We start from the raw sequence: 14,396 nt of genomic DNA, 5'->3' as shown, positions 1-14,396 counted from the left end.
CTGCAAGCAATCACTATGACTATTCTATCCTACAGCATCCCAAAATTACATTTTTGTTCATAAAAGAGTTGAACACGTGTAAGTCATAATGACTGTAGATATAAATTTTAAAAAAGCCATAATAGAAACAGATGAATTCCCATTGGTTACCTGGTAAGGGCTGCTGAATTATCTTCTCCATAGCACATACAATTTCTTGGCGGATTCTGAAATCATTATCCGATATACCTTGTTCCTTTGCTGCCTCCATCAGTGTAAAACTCAAGGCAGATATTTGCGCAGGAGAAGGGGGAGGGAGAGCACGTAGTTCATTTTCTTCTTGCTTTTCCTGAAGAATATTATGAATGACAAAGGTAATTATTACTGTTGTATGTGAATATCCTTCTAATCTCATTTTCATTTGCTTGTTTTTTAAAAAGTGATTTATTTTTGCTAATTTCTCTGGCGTTAAATGCCATCTATAAAACATTTTATATAAGTTCTCTTTAAAAGACACTGCTTTAGTTATCTTAATATTTGTATTCCAAATTTGATTCCAGTCATCCATTGATATATTATATCCAAAAATTTTTGCCCAACGCACCATTCTGGATTATCAAATAAGTATTGGAAATGTAATGAGGTAGAAGGAACTTTTTATCATATGCGGTGGACATGCGAAAAAGCAAAGAAATACTGGAAAATGATACATAAAGTGTTGCAAGAGATATTGCATTGTGTATTACCATTCAAACCAGAAATATTCCTCCTAAATGTGACATCAGAAATTAAAGACCAATCTAAGAAACACCTTATTGTACATATTGTTACAGCGGCAAGAATATTGTTTGCGCAAAAATGGAAATCTATAGATGTGCCAACTAAAGAAAATTTAATAGATAAAATTTATGAAGTAGCAGAAATAGAAGTCTTAACAGAAAGAATGAAAGAGAGAGATTCAGATAGAGTAAGAAAATATTGGAAGTTTTTTTACGATTGGGTAGATAAATTTAGTTAGATAATATTTAAACTCAATTTTTTATATTGATAAATATGATAGCCTTTGTACTAATGATTATTGTGGGGTTTTTTTTGTTAACTGAATGATGTATGTTGGAATCTAGGGCCAAACCCTTATGGGTAACCTGTGTTGTACCCACCCTAAGTAAAACCTATTTCCTTTCCTGTATCTGTAATAAATAAATAAATAAATAAATAAATAAATAAATAAATAAAATAATTTTTTTTAAAAAGTGATTTATTCAGCTCATTTCCTTAGACATCAAATGCTAGCCTATGGCAAATAATACAAGAAAACACTCAAACATCACAAAAGTGATATTAGATACTAAGAGGTCTTCTCATGGCAGGCATTAAGGGTCCTCGAAGAATCTCTGCAAGGTTTTGAAAGCCTTCATTAATGTGTATAATACTACACAGTGTTGGTGTTACAAAAGTATTTGCTCCATCTTGTGTAGACTATCCTGAAGGAATGTTGCAAGGTTCCATCAACTGCTCAAATTACATTAAGCTGTTTGGAAATAATGCTCGGGAATTTGGGTATTATAAGTGCTAGCACCCAGTTCTATTTTTCATTTTTATCTAACTCAGAAGTAGCAACAGCAAAAGCATCTGTAAACAAGTTCCAGGAGACTGTTGTAGGGCCCAGAGTTGCAGATAAGAGAGAACAACCTAAAACTGAATATAGATAACACAAAAATGTTGTTCCTTAGGGATCTACGTGAACTTGTAAGTAAAAGAATTGCCTGTTCTAGCAGAAGTCTCAAACAAAATACTGAAAAACCAATTGGGATATATGAGTGTAATATTATACCTAATGCTTTTCCTGGATACATAGGTTGCAGCCCTAACATGGTAGCACTTTCTCCTAGTTTTTGTTAGTATATTGATTCCCTCTTCTGGAGAATTTGGATCTGGCCACTATTATACAGTCAGTTCTCATTATCTACTAGGCTTAGGTTCCTAGAAACCCTGGCAGATAGTGAATTTGCAGACAACAAATCGTTGAACCTATTGAATCAATGAGCTTAGGTACAAGGATATGGGGGGAAGGGGCACCTTCCCTGCCATCAGAAGAATCCAGCAGAGACCCTTAGAAATGCAGCAAAGTGCAGCAGGAAGTGCCAAACTATCTCTGAATGCTGCAGATAACTTCTGGAGGCTGCAGGGAACTTCAGAATGGCACCAACAACCAGCACAGACCTATTTTAAAGGGGGTTGGTGCTGGTCATAGGTGTCATTCTGAAGGTCCCTGCAGCCTCCGGAAGGTCTCTGCATGGCAGATAATAAGGCGTGGATAATTAGAGAAGGTAGCAATTCTACCCCTCGTGGATATTCTAACATATAAAGAGAACTGACTATAACTTCTCAAAATGGTAACTTCCCTGGTAACTTCTCAAAATGATAAGCAACATTAAGTCAATCAGCTTCTCATGAACACACAAGAACAGCCCCACTGGATCAGGCCACAGGCCCATCTAGTCCAGCCTCCTGCATCCCACAGCGGCCCACCAAATACCCCAGGGAGCACACCAGACAACAAGAGACCTCATTCTGGTGCCCTCCCTTGCATCTGGCATTCTGACATAGCCCATTTCTAAAATCAGGAGGTTGCGCATACACATCATGGCTTGTAACCCGTAATGGATTTTTCCTCCAGAAATGAAGATTGTTTAAAAATTGCACCAGGTACAAAATGCAGTGGACCAGACTGCTGAGTGAGAAAAGCTGCAACCAGTATATTATACTTGAGCTAATGATGCTTCACTGGTTGCCAGTTAGTTTTCAATAAGCACAATTAGAGTGGTTTGAAGTTTAGAGCCCTAAATGATCTGGAATATAATAAAGCCTTTAGCAGACAAGCAGCTCTTCCCCTGCTTATTGAGATGTCAGTGAGGATTTGCTAGGCAGGCAGATGTTATGTTGATAAACATTATGACGTTCTCAGTTACTGTGCCACCACTGTGGAACTCTCACTTGAAGAAGGCCTGTTCAACCCTTTTTTTTTTTTTTTTGCAAATCTGTAAAATATTATCCAGTATTTTAGCTAAACACTTCGGCAGATGTGCTTTGCTGCTGGTTCTACTACTACTGTTCCACAGACACCTCAATGATTATTGTATCAAAGAAAGTTTTATTACACTAATCCAGGGGTGCCCAAATCCCAGTCCGGGGGCCACTTGTGGCCCTCACGGACTCCAAATCTGGCCCTCAGGGAGCCCCCAGTCTCCAGTGAGCCTCTGGTCCTCCAGAGACTTGCTGGAGCCCATTCCGGCCCAACGCAACTACTCTCAGCGTGAGGGTGACTGTTCACCTCTCGCGTGAGCTGTGGGACAGGGACTCCCTCCACTGCTTGCTGTTTCTGGTCTGTGATGCAGCAGTGGCAGTGAAGGAAAGGCCGGCCTTGCTTTGTGCAAAGGCCTTTTACAGGCCTTAAGCTATTGCAAAACCTTCATTTATTCATATAAGTTTCATCTCTAATATATTCATTTATGTAAATTTATTCAAATTTTAAACGTAAATTAATTTTTTTTCCAGGCCCTCAACACTGTGTCAGAGAGATGATGTGGCCCTCCTACCCAGAAGTTTGGACACCCCTGCACTAATCTGATGTTAAACATATGTTCTGTAAACTATTCTGAATGCCTTGGGTAAGAGACATAAACTGAGTGATCACAACTGTAGCTCAATGTTTTTCACCATGATCAATGTCATATAACTACAATTCTGTAAGTATCTTGGTTTTCGGTCAGACTTCATGAATTTTAAAACGAAGTACAGCAAACAGTTAAAAGTAAGAATATATTTCTGATCAGAATCTCCAGGTCTTGTTCTAAGATACTCACCATGATATTCTTTTTATGGCGCTTTTCTTTAATATGTTTATGAGCTCCCTGGATATTTTCAATGTGAACTAAGCACAGCTTGCATAGGTACTGGCAATTAGAGTACTCTGGAGAGCGCTGAGGAAAAACCACACATTTAAAATTCAGCAGCCACTTAATTATCTTGTTTTCCATTATATCATGACAATAATAAAATGCTACTATGCAGATGTACAGCAACAGAGTAGTATTGATGGAGGGTTGTCCCTACTGTCCATACCATGAAAAGTTCATTCATATATTTTTATCTATAGTTGTGAGATTGTATGATTTGTTTTTCCATAAAGGTCCTTACCAGTAAGGACCTAGCTAACAAATAGTGAAAACATATACAATGTTAAAAACCTAGAATGACTTCAGTCCTGCAACAAAACTCAAAGACTGCACTCCAAAACCAAGAAAACAAATATTCTGTCCAACTTATTCTGAAATAATCTCTATTTTTACAAGATATTTAATTTTTTGGGCACAGACTGAAAGAGGGACAATAGAAACATATACCTTACAGGGCATGGAGGATCCAGAGATGTGTACAAAAAGGTAAGATTAGAATCATGAGGCACTGGACACAGTGTGGATTCAAAGGCTTGAAATAGTGAACCCCAACCCATAAGTGAAGAAGGAGATTTGAGCTTCCCCAGTCATTACAAATAGAGCTGATTCTTCTTCTAAGCACCATGAAAAAGTAAATAATAAAAAAGAAGCAGCAACATATTGACTTGGAGAAAAAGGAAATAAAAGTAGGTGTTCTACTGGCTCTCATCACCATCAACCAAGGCTTATTCATTTGGCTACTGGGTCCATGGTAGATGTGAAAAAAGCTATGGTACCTGCACATGGTAACTCCCAGCACATTTCAAGCTGACTAAGCATACTGGCTACCATGCACAATATTCAACTCTTGACATATTGCCCCAAATGCTCAAAAACAACTGTTTCTGACATATGCCCAAAGCCAAATTCTTCATACAAAAACAGATGCAGAAGTTCTGGCTTGTTGTAAACTAGAAAGCAATATCAGCAGATGTTTCCAATAGCTCCTATACATCCTGAAGTTCCTGAAGTAGAGCGCAAATCATCTGTGTTCCCTATCCATTATATGTGATCCAGATCAGCAACCTACCTGGCCCAATAATTTACAAGGGCACTCCTGTTTTCTCAAGGAACAAATTTATACCTTATTATGGAGATCCATCACATAGTCCAATGCTTCCATCAAAACTTCATTAAAGATGCAATTCAATAGTTAATTTCTTATTTGGAATCAATTACGCCATGCTATGTAAACCTGAAGGGAAAATAGCCTAAAGAATTACAAATTATACTTTGTCCCTTACTTTTTCCAAGCGGATGATATAATCTCTTTCCAGTCGTTCTTCAGCTTGTTTCAAGCCAAGTTGCTGTTCTGCCATCAGTGTAGATTCATCAATTACGGTCACTTTTTCTAAATAGTCAGCTTCTGAATTTGTTTCTTTAGCAGTATCCAAATTCTTTATTCTACCTGGTGGGAGAGAAAGGGAAATTAATGGTTAATAATTTTTCCCCAGACTAACAAATATAAAATGAGGGGAAATTAAGTACAGCTGGAATACCTTAACATGGATATGTTTTCTGCTTTATAACTATGTGGAGCTAAGCACAATTCACAGGTGACATTTTAAAATAAGATTTAACATTTTAACTGGATGATTTGCAACATTACTATGAGAATCAAATTGTGGAAAACTGTAAGGACTACTAATATAAGACTACTGGATACCTTCGGGGAAGCAAGGCAGGGTAGTGATCGAATAAATAAACAAATAAACAAAAAGGCCTAATTCAGACATAACAAGAAACCACGGTTTTCCCCATATATTTCCAAACGCTCCCAGAGAGCTTGGGCCACTATGAGGGAGGTGAAGGGGTGGTGCCTGCACTTCCACAATTGCGCCAGTGCTGAGGGGTTTCTATTTTTGAACTTTAAAGACTTACCAGAGTTTGCTGCCGCTTCCTGGACAGTGCGGGGAGACCACGGACCCCTCTGTGAGCCTCCCCACGCATCTAAAGTGCCCCAAAATGTGATCAGGAGCCACTTCTGGTTTTCTTCCAATTTAAAATATGTAGTTTAAAATAGTAAAACACCAACCAAATAGAGAACTAGTACATCAGGAGAAATATTTCAGTCTAGGCCTTTGCCTGCTATGCTGCTTTTGTATGAATTTTTAACATAGGAAAGTATTTTAAAATGTGATCTCACACCAGCATTTGGAAAAAGAGCACTCCATTCTACCTCATTCTCCACTATACGTAGACCATATGTAGTTCTATATTTTGAAAAAGGGTGATTACTTCTGAAGTAAGTGGTTTAACTAGAAAGAGAACATTGAAGAGGACCAATCTGATGTTAGATTTAAAAACATTAAAAATTGATGGGCTTACAAGTGGTTGCTTATAATAAGAAATTTATCCTAGCAACTTTTGAGACCAATAACTGAGCAGAATACAGCCAATATTCTCCTGCAAAGACACATTGTTTACTGCACTGATCCACTAAAAAATAATTATTTTGAGCTTCATAATTTGACATGTAACTAGGTACACACAGCAGAAGCCATTCAAAGTATATTTCAAACCATAGTAGCTTTTACTTTTTATTAATAAAAAATTGAATACAGCACTCACAGGAATCTTCAGGCTTGTATTCCACTGGTCTTTGATCCAAACCACTCTTACTTGAGTCACTAGGCCAATTTACACTAATTTTAGATGCATCTTCTCCTGAAAGATTTTTCAGTTCTGAATTCCCTCTTTGTGCAGTTGGTAAGGTTTCTGTGCTGGCATCATTCTCTGAAATATGGGTGTTTGAAGGGCTTTCATCCACATACTGAACTTTTGACTGTTTCAGATTTTCTGCTGTTGATGGTAAATCCAGTAATTTTTTTGCTTGGCTCCAACTTTGATCTTGAAGGTTTGATCCCAAGTCTTTACATCCAGCAATACAACTATTTGTCTTACATGATTTGCTTTCTCCTGACTTTTCAGGACAAACATCATTTTGCTTATTTTTTTTGCAATTGCTCCCACCTGAAGAACTTTTCCCTGCTTCTTTTATGGATTTGTCATTTTTGTTGTGTTTAAAATTCTGATTGGTTGCAACTCTGACAGCTTTATTTTCTTCACAGACAATGCGGGCAGATTTTCTTGTGTCATGATTTCCACTTTTTGAGCTCTTGTCCTCTTCCATTATTGAGAAGACCTGCTTAGTCTGTCACTCAAGAATACTTGTAATGTGATTTTGAAACAAGTTGAGCAGAGCTGAATCTTCTGTTCAAGCAAGGAATCTGGCTGATTGTCTGCTGGGGGAAGTGTCAAATACATAAAAATGTTAGAATTTTTAGTAGTCTATGTATTTAAGACAGATTTTTGAGAAATATGGGGTAGTATGCAGAGTAACAGAAGTGCAATCCACAAACACAAGATCCTTCCAAGAATGCAAGGAGTGTTCTGCTCATGCAAGGATTCTTGGAAGGACGTTACAACCATGGCAGCTTTACTCTGGATGCTACCAATATATGGTAAGGCATATCCTGATAAAACAACAGTTTACCAAGAAAGGCTTACATTGCTTAAACATACTCCTACAATAATCTCAAAAACTTTCCCTATTTTTCTCTGTTAATGGACACAAACAACAATAGCTTGATACAACTGATCCTACGTTGTGAAAACTTTCCATGGCAATCATGACTGTAAATTGTTACAGAGATGTTAGACAGAACAAATTAGGAAGAACTGATGCCAGATAAGAATGCATAGTACATACATACTGCAGACATGTTAGAGATTCACCTTTGCCTTTGGCTGAGGCAAAAGTAATGGAGAAAAGGGTGAGGAAAAAAAAACACAGCCTCCAGTACATTCTCTCATTCATGGTCTTGCTCATCACTTCACTGACAAGAATTGGTATAACGCTGCCCAGGTTATTGTTGTACTAAACAATTCTGAATTTGGTACATAGTACAGAGGCAACCCATAATTAACAGATGTATGGAAATTCTTACACCTTTCAACTCTGTTCTTAGCCTAATCCACCAGAAAATACTGTTGCAAGGATAACATACACTGCTTGAACTCTGTTAAGAAAAGGCAGGATACAAAAGAAAATAGATTAAAAATAAACAAGATGAACAAGCATTGCTGAGAGAGAATCAGCATGGCTTCTGTAAGGGTAAGTCTTGCTTCACGAACCGTTTAGAATTCTTTGAAAAGGTCAACAGGCATGTGGATGGGGGAGAACCCGGGGACATTATATATCTGGACTTTCAGAAGGCGTTCGACACGGTCCCTCACCAAAGGCTACTGAAAAAACTTCACAGTCAGGGAACTAGAGGACAGGTCCTCTCCTGGAGAACTGGTTGAAGATCAGGAAAGAGAGAATGGGTGTCAATGGGCAATGGGTGTCAATGGGAGAGAGGTGAAAAGCAGTGTGCCCCAAGGATCTGTCCTGGGACCAGTGCTTTTCAACCTCTTCATAAATGACCTGGAGACAGGGTTGAGCAGTTAGGTGGCTAAGTTTGCAGACGACACCAAACTTTTCCCTGTGGTGAAGACCAGAAGTGATTGTGAGGAACTCCAGAAAGATTTCTCCAAACTCTCCAAATGGGCAGCAAAATGGCAGATGCGTTTCAATGTAAGTAAGTGTAAAGTCATGCACATTGGGGCAAAAAAACAAAACTTCACATATAGGCTAATGGGTTCTGAGCTGTCTGTGACGGATCAGGAGAGAGATCTTGGGGTGGTGGTGGACAGGCCAATGAAAGTGTCGATCCAATGTGCGGCAGCAGTGAAGAAGGCCAATTCTATGCTTGGGATCATTAGTAAAGGTATTGAGAACAGAACGGCTAATATTATAATGCAGGTGTACAGATTGATGGTAAGGCCACACCTGTAGTATTGTGTCCAGTTCTGGTCACTACATCTCAAAAAGGATATAGTGGAAATGGAAAAGATGCAAAAGAGAACGACTAAGATGATTACTGGGCTGGGGCACCTTCCTTATGAGAAAAGGCTACGGCGTTTGGGCCTCTTCAGCCTAGAAAAGAGACGTCTGAGGGGGGACATGATTGAGACATACAAAACTATGCATGGGAAGGAAAAAGTGGATAGAGTGATGCTCTTTACACTCTCACATAACACCAGAACCAGGGGACATCCACTAAAATTGAGTGTTGGGTGAGTTAGAACAGACAAAATATTTCTTTACTCAGCGGTGGTTGGTCTTGGAACTCGTTGCCGCAGGATGTGGTGATGGCATCTGGCTTGGATGCCTTTAAAAGGGGATTGGACAAGTTTTTGGAGGAAAAATCCATTACGGGTTGCAAGCCATGATGCGTATGTGCAACCTCCTGATTTTAGAAATGGGCTATGTCAGAATGCCAGATGCAAGGACAGGTCTCTTGTTATCTGGTGTGCTTCCTGGGGCATTTGGTGGGCCGCTGTGAGATACAGGAAGCTGGACTAGATGGGCCTATGGCCTGATCCAGTGGGGCTGTTCTTATGTTCTTAAAACCAGAATCCTTTTATTACCAGTCTTAATGGGGAGAAGAGTTAGTCAAAGTAGGAGAAAGTATAGAGTAAACATAGTCCCAATTCCTTAGAGAGACAAATAAAGGGAGTGGTGCCACTGACCACTATCATAAGAAGTTAGCAACACATTTTGCCTGTTGGTTCTGCTGGGTTAGAGCAGTGGTTCCCAAACTTCTACAGGGAAGATAAGAACCAAGTAAGTAGTTGTGGGGAAGGGGCAAAGGCAGTGACGCGTTCAACAGGATCGCACCACTGCCACGGACAAAGGGTTTTTTTTAGGACTTACCAGTAGCAGCACCAGCCTTCCAGGGGATGCGGAGAACCCACAGATGCCTCTGCAGGGTTTCCCAAGCCTCTGAATATCTAAAAATAGAGATTGCGACCCACTTCCAGTTCCGCAATCACAAACCAGAAGTGGGTAAAAATATCTATTTTTAGATATTCAGAGGCCTAGGGAGCCCTGTGGAGGCATCCATAGGTTTCCTGCATCCCCCCAGGAGGCTGGTACTGCCCCTCAAGTAGGTCAGAAGCCCTTTGGTTGTGGCAGTAGTGCAATCACTGCAATGTTAACACTGCTATCCCTGCAGGGTTACTTCCCTTAAGGGAAATGCCCCGATTCCAGTAATTCCCATGACCCACCTGTTTGGGAACCACTGGGCTAGAGTAAATGCATCATTCTTTGCATCATTGTTCACCACTATCATCATCTTCCGAAGGCAATTCAACCCTGTCGTTTTTGGAGTCCTTGGTCTAGAACAGTGGTTTCCAAACTTGCACAGGGATCCACTTTTTAAAATGACACACTATCAGGATTCACCTAGTTTTAGAAGATTTCTTAAAAAGTTTCATCTTACTAGCTCAAGCCTCTGTTTTTTATCCTGTTTACTATGGTGCAGGGGACTGCCTTCTGGAGAGTTTATTGAGCTCTACATTCATTAGATTGGGACCATTTTTGTGGTCTTCAATTCCCCTTTGCCTGGGCTTCAATAGGAGCCAAGGCACAGTTGCTTACTCAAGAATAAATATGCATGTGTAACTCACTTTCCATAGGATTCAATAAATTTGACAGCTCGGGGAAGCGGACTTTCTCCGCAAGTGTTTCTGAGGCCTACGTTCAACAAATTGGGATCATTCTGGTGGCATTGCGTTCCTCTCAGCCTGCCCTTCAAAATGGACGGAGGCAAGGTTGCCTACTCATAAGTAAACAGTAGTGCAGCTCAGTTTTACTTTCCATACAGCTCAATGCATTTTCCTTGTCAGTTATCAGCTTGTCGGTTTTGACCAACAATTGCATCCAACAATCAGGTCACAACCCAGTGGTGGGTCCCAACTCAGAATTTGGGAAACACTGGTCTAGAGTCAAGCAAAGTTTTGTCATAGAACTAGTATACTGTATAAATACATATATTCCATTTCAAAACCTGCCAATTTAAAACATTCCTAAACACATTACAGTACATTTTTTAAAAAGCTTAATTAGTATGAATAACAGGTTTATACTTTTTATAAATTTATACCTCTTCAGCTGCCCAAAGCAAGTCTGCTTTCACCACTTCACTTAAATTCTTAATTGCTTCACACACATATTGTATTGCAACACCTCAATATCAGCATAACTTATAGTGACCTCAAATATCAATAATGACCAGTTAAATTGATCTCAATATCAATATAATCAGAAGTAACATTGAAAAGAAGAACCACTGAGATGTCAAATTAGGGAGTCTTGTAAATTTTAGAAACATAAAAGTTTTGCTTTAAACATTAGTATTAAGAAGATGAATTCCTCATGGCTATGAAGTTGCAATTAGTGATGCCAGAAGAGAATCTGCTCAGCCTATTGTAGCCCAAGCCTTCTTAAGCAGATAGCATATATATTAGAATCATATGCTGACATCAACTGGAAAAATTAGAGCCATCCTTGGCAATTGATCTGGCCCTGATAGCAGCAACAATGAAAAGCTACATTATTACAAAATATTTATAAATATAACTTAACAAATTATTTAAAATATCAGAGAGAAAACAATACTCAGCCACCTGTTTTCATGTGAAACGTCAAGTATCTGAAGCTGTCGTATAAAGAAGATGGTTCGGATTTAACTCAGGCAGTTGAAAAACCAGATAAGTTTCACTTTCATTTCCGTTTGTTTTTAGGTTTTGTTTCTAACATAAAGCACTAACATTATCAAACTGATATACTTTACGTCAGGAGATGAAGTACTGCAAGAAAATCCTGAAATCCAAACATGATAAAGGATTAAAAAAACTGGATAATATTTAATACAAAAGAAGTAATTGTACTTTATAGAGTTGTCAATTGATTAAAAAATATTAGCTGATTTTAAAGATGATTCATCCACCTGTCAATTTAAAGTACACATGCATACTACCCAAATGGTAATATTGGTGCCTTTTTGAGTTACCAAAAGAATTGTATGAGATCACTTAAAATGTGGAGCCCAATGCTATGCATATTTACTCAGATGTAATTCCCACTAATTCAGTAAAACTCATTACTAAGTCACTATGCGCAGAATTGCTGCCTTAAACAGCAACAAAACCCCAACAATACAAAAAAGCTACCACTCAGTGTTAACAGGAAAGACCATCTGTACTTCTTTCAGTTCCTTGTACTTTAATAAGAGAATTAAAACAGTCTCAAAAAAATTAACTGAGCTCTTAATTCTCAGGCCAATCAGTTAAGCCATTTCTGCCCAATGCTGCATATATGCAACAGGGACCAAATGTGTACATCTGTGGGCTGGGCAAAAATTCAACCCTTAGGGGTTAAATGGCCCCTAAGGGATTAATCAATGAAAACAGTGTTTCTCAAACTGTGGGTCGGGACCCACTAGGTGGGTCATGAGCTAATTTCAGGTGGGTCCCCAATCATTTCAATATTATATTTTTAATATATTAGACTCCATGCTAACATGGTATGTGACTGTATTTGGGGAAATTTAACAGACCTGTACTACTACTACTACTACTACTACTACTACTAATAATAATAATAATAATAATGGTATTTATATACCGCCTTTCTTGGTCATCAGATTTCTCCTCAGACATTAATTCAAGGCGGTTTACATAGGCAGGCAATACTAAATCCCAATAGGGATTTTTACAATTGAAGAAGGTTCTGTCTTTCAAGAACCACAACATTTCAGATGGATCTTTTATGATCTGGTATCACATTCTGGCCTCCATTTTCCTCCCACACAGGCTGACAGCGGCCAAAGAGCAGGTTGAATAACTCAGCATAACTCGGTTAGGCTTGTCAGCTGCTTCACGGTCTCCCTGTTCACGGTGCTGGTGGCCTCGAACTGGCGACCTTCGGATGTTATCTTCAGGCAAACAGAGGCTCTACCCTGCCAAGGCATAGTGCCTTTTAACAAGGCACTATGTATATTTTTTTAACAATGATAGTAAATGAGACTTACTCCTGGGTGAGTGTAGGTAGGATTGCAGCCTAGGATTGTTAAAAATTTCCCTAATTAAGAACATAAGAACAGCCCCACTGGATCAGGCCATAGGCCCATCTAGTCCAGCTTCCTGTATCTCACAGCGGTCCACCAAATGTCCCAGGGAGCACACCTGATAACAAGAGACCTCATCCTGGTGCCCTCCCTTGCATCTGGCATTCTGACATAGCCCATTTCTAAAATCAGGAGTTTGCACATACATATCATGGCTTGTAACCCATAATGGATTTTTCCTCCAGAAACTTGTCCAATCCCCTTTTAAAGGCGTCCAGGCCAGATGCCATCACCACATCCTACAGCAAGGAGTTCCAAGACCAACCACACGCTGAGTAAAGATATATTTTCTTTTGTCTGTCCTAACTCACCTAACACTCAATTTTAGTGGATGTCCCCTGGTTCTGGTGTTATGTGAGAGTGTAAAGAGCATCTCTCTATCCACTTTTGTATCTCTCTATACACTTTTGAGAGTGTAAAGAGCATCTCTCTATCCACAAGAACATAAGAACAGCCCCACTGGATCGGGCCATAGGCCCATCTAGTCCAGCTTCCTGGACACAGCGGCCCACCAAATGCCCCAGGGAGCACACCAGATAACAAGAGACCTCATTCTGGTGCCCTCCCTTGCATCTGGCATTCTGACATAGCCCATTTCTAAAATCAGCAAGGCCTGTTCGTCTATGTGTTTTGAGAGTCTATCTTTGATGAGGCATTCCACCATCTTACCCAGTATAGATGTTAGGCTGACCAGCCTATAGTTTCCCGGGTCCCCCCTCTTTCCCTTTTTAAAGATAGGCATGACATTTGCTATCCTCCAATCTTCTGGTACCGTGGCCGTTTTGAGGGACAAGTTGCATATTTTAGTCAAGAGATCAGCAACTTCATTCTTCAATTCCTTAATAACTCTTGGGTAGATGCCATCAGGGCCCAGTGACTTATTGATCTTTAGTTTATCAATGAGGTCTGAAACATCTTCTCTTTCCTTCCCCTGCATAATTTTGTATGTCTCAATCATGTCCCCCCCCCATTCGTCTCTTTTCTAGGCTGAAGAGGCTCAAATGATGTAGCCTTTCCTCATAAGGAAGGTGCCCCAGCCCAGTAATCATCTTAGTCGCTCTCTTTTGCACCTTTTCCATTTCCACGATGTCCTAATATATTCATTTATGTAAATTTATTCAAATCTTAAATATAAATTAATTCATTTTTTCCCAGCTCCCAACACAGTGTCAGAGAAATGATGTGGCCCTCCTGCCAAAAAGTTTGGACACCCCTGGCTTAAAGGATCACACAAGAAGAAAGGGAAATTTGACATGGAGTACACATTTCATCTGACTCAAGTTCTACCATCCCCACTTTTCACAGGTCCTAGCAGGTAATGTTATTTCTTAAGGGTGTAGCAAGACAAGATAGTATACAAACAAAAAAGACATGAGTACCTCATTTTAAAAATTTACATCTT

The 14,396-nt window shown here is 39.4% G+C and overlaps 1 protein-coding gene across 6 annotated transcripts in view; it reads right to left on the bottom strand.

The window, feature by feature from the left end:
- TUT4 (terminal uridylyl transferase 4) overlaps positions 1-14,396 on the bottom strand; it is a 69,483-nt gene that overhangs the window by 48,985 nt on the left and 6,102 nt on the right. For 3 of the 6 annotated variants that reach the window (XM_066623134.1, XM_066623138.1, XM_066623139.1), the window contains exons 2-5: positions 6,549-7,222; positions 5,222-5,385; positions 3,846-3,962; positions 151-328 (exon numbers count right to left, since the gene is read on the bottom strand). In XM_066623134.1, coding sequence (XP_066479231.1) covers positions 151-328; positions 3,846-3,962; positions 5,222-5,385; positions 6,549-7,110 — 1,021 coding nt within the window. In that variant the 5' untranslated portion in view covers positions 7,111-7,222. Of the gene's footprint in view, positions 1-150; positions 329-3,845; positions 3,963-5,221; positions 5,386-6,548; positions 7,223-11,492; positions 11,611-14,396 lie in introns of those variants that run through there. The other 3 variants (XM_066623137.1, XM_066623136.1, XM_066623135.1) reach the window with 3 other exon arrangements.

Source organism: Tiliqua scincoides, chromosome 4 (assembly GCF_035046505.1).
Source record: "Tiliqua scincoides isolate rTilSci1 chromosome 4, rTilSci1.hap2, whole genome shotgun sequence".
In the NCBI taxonomy this organism is placed as follows: domain Eukaryota; kingdom Metazoa; phylum Chordata; class Lepidosauria; order Squamata; family Scincidae; genus Tiliqua; species Tiliqua scincoides.
Note: the sequence above shows the minus strand (reverse complement) of the source record. Positions and strands in the feature narration are given on the sequence as shown.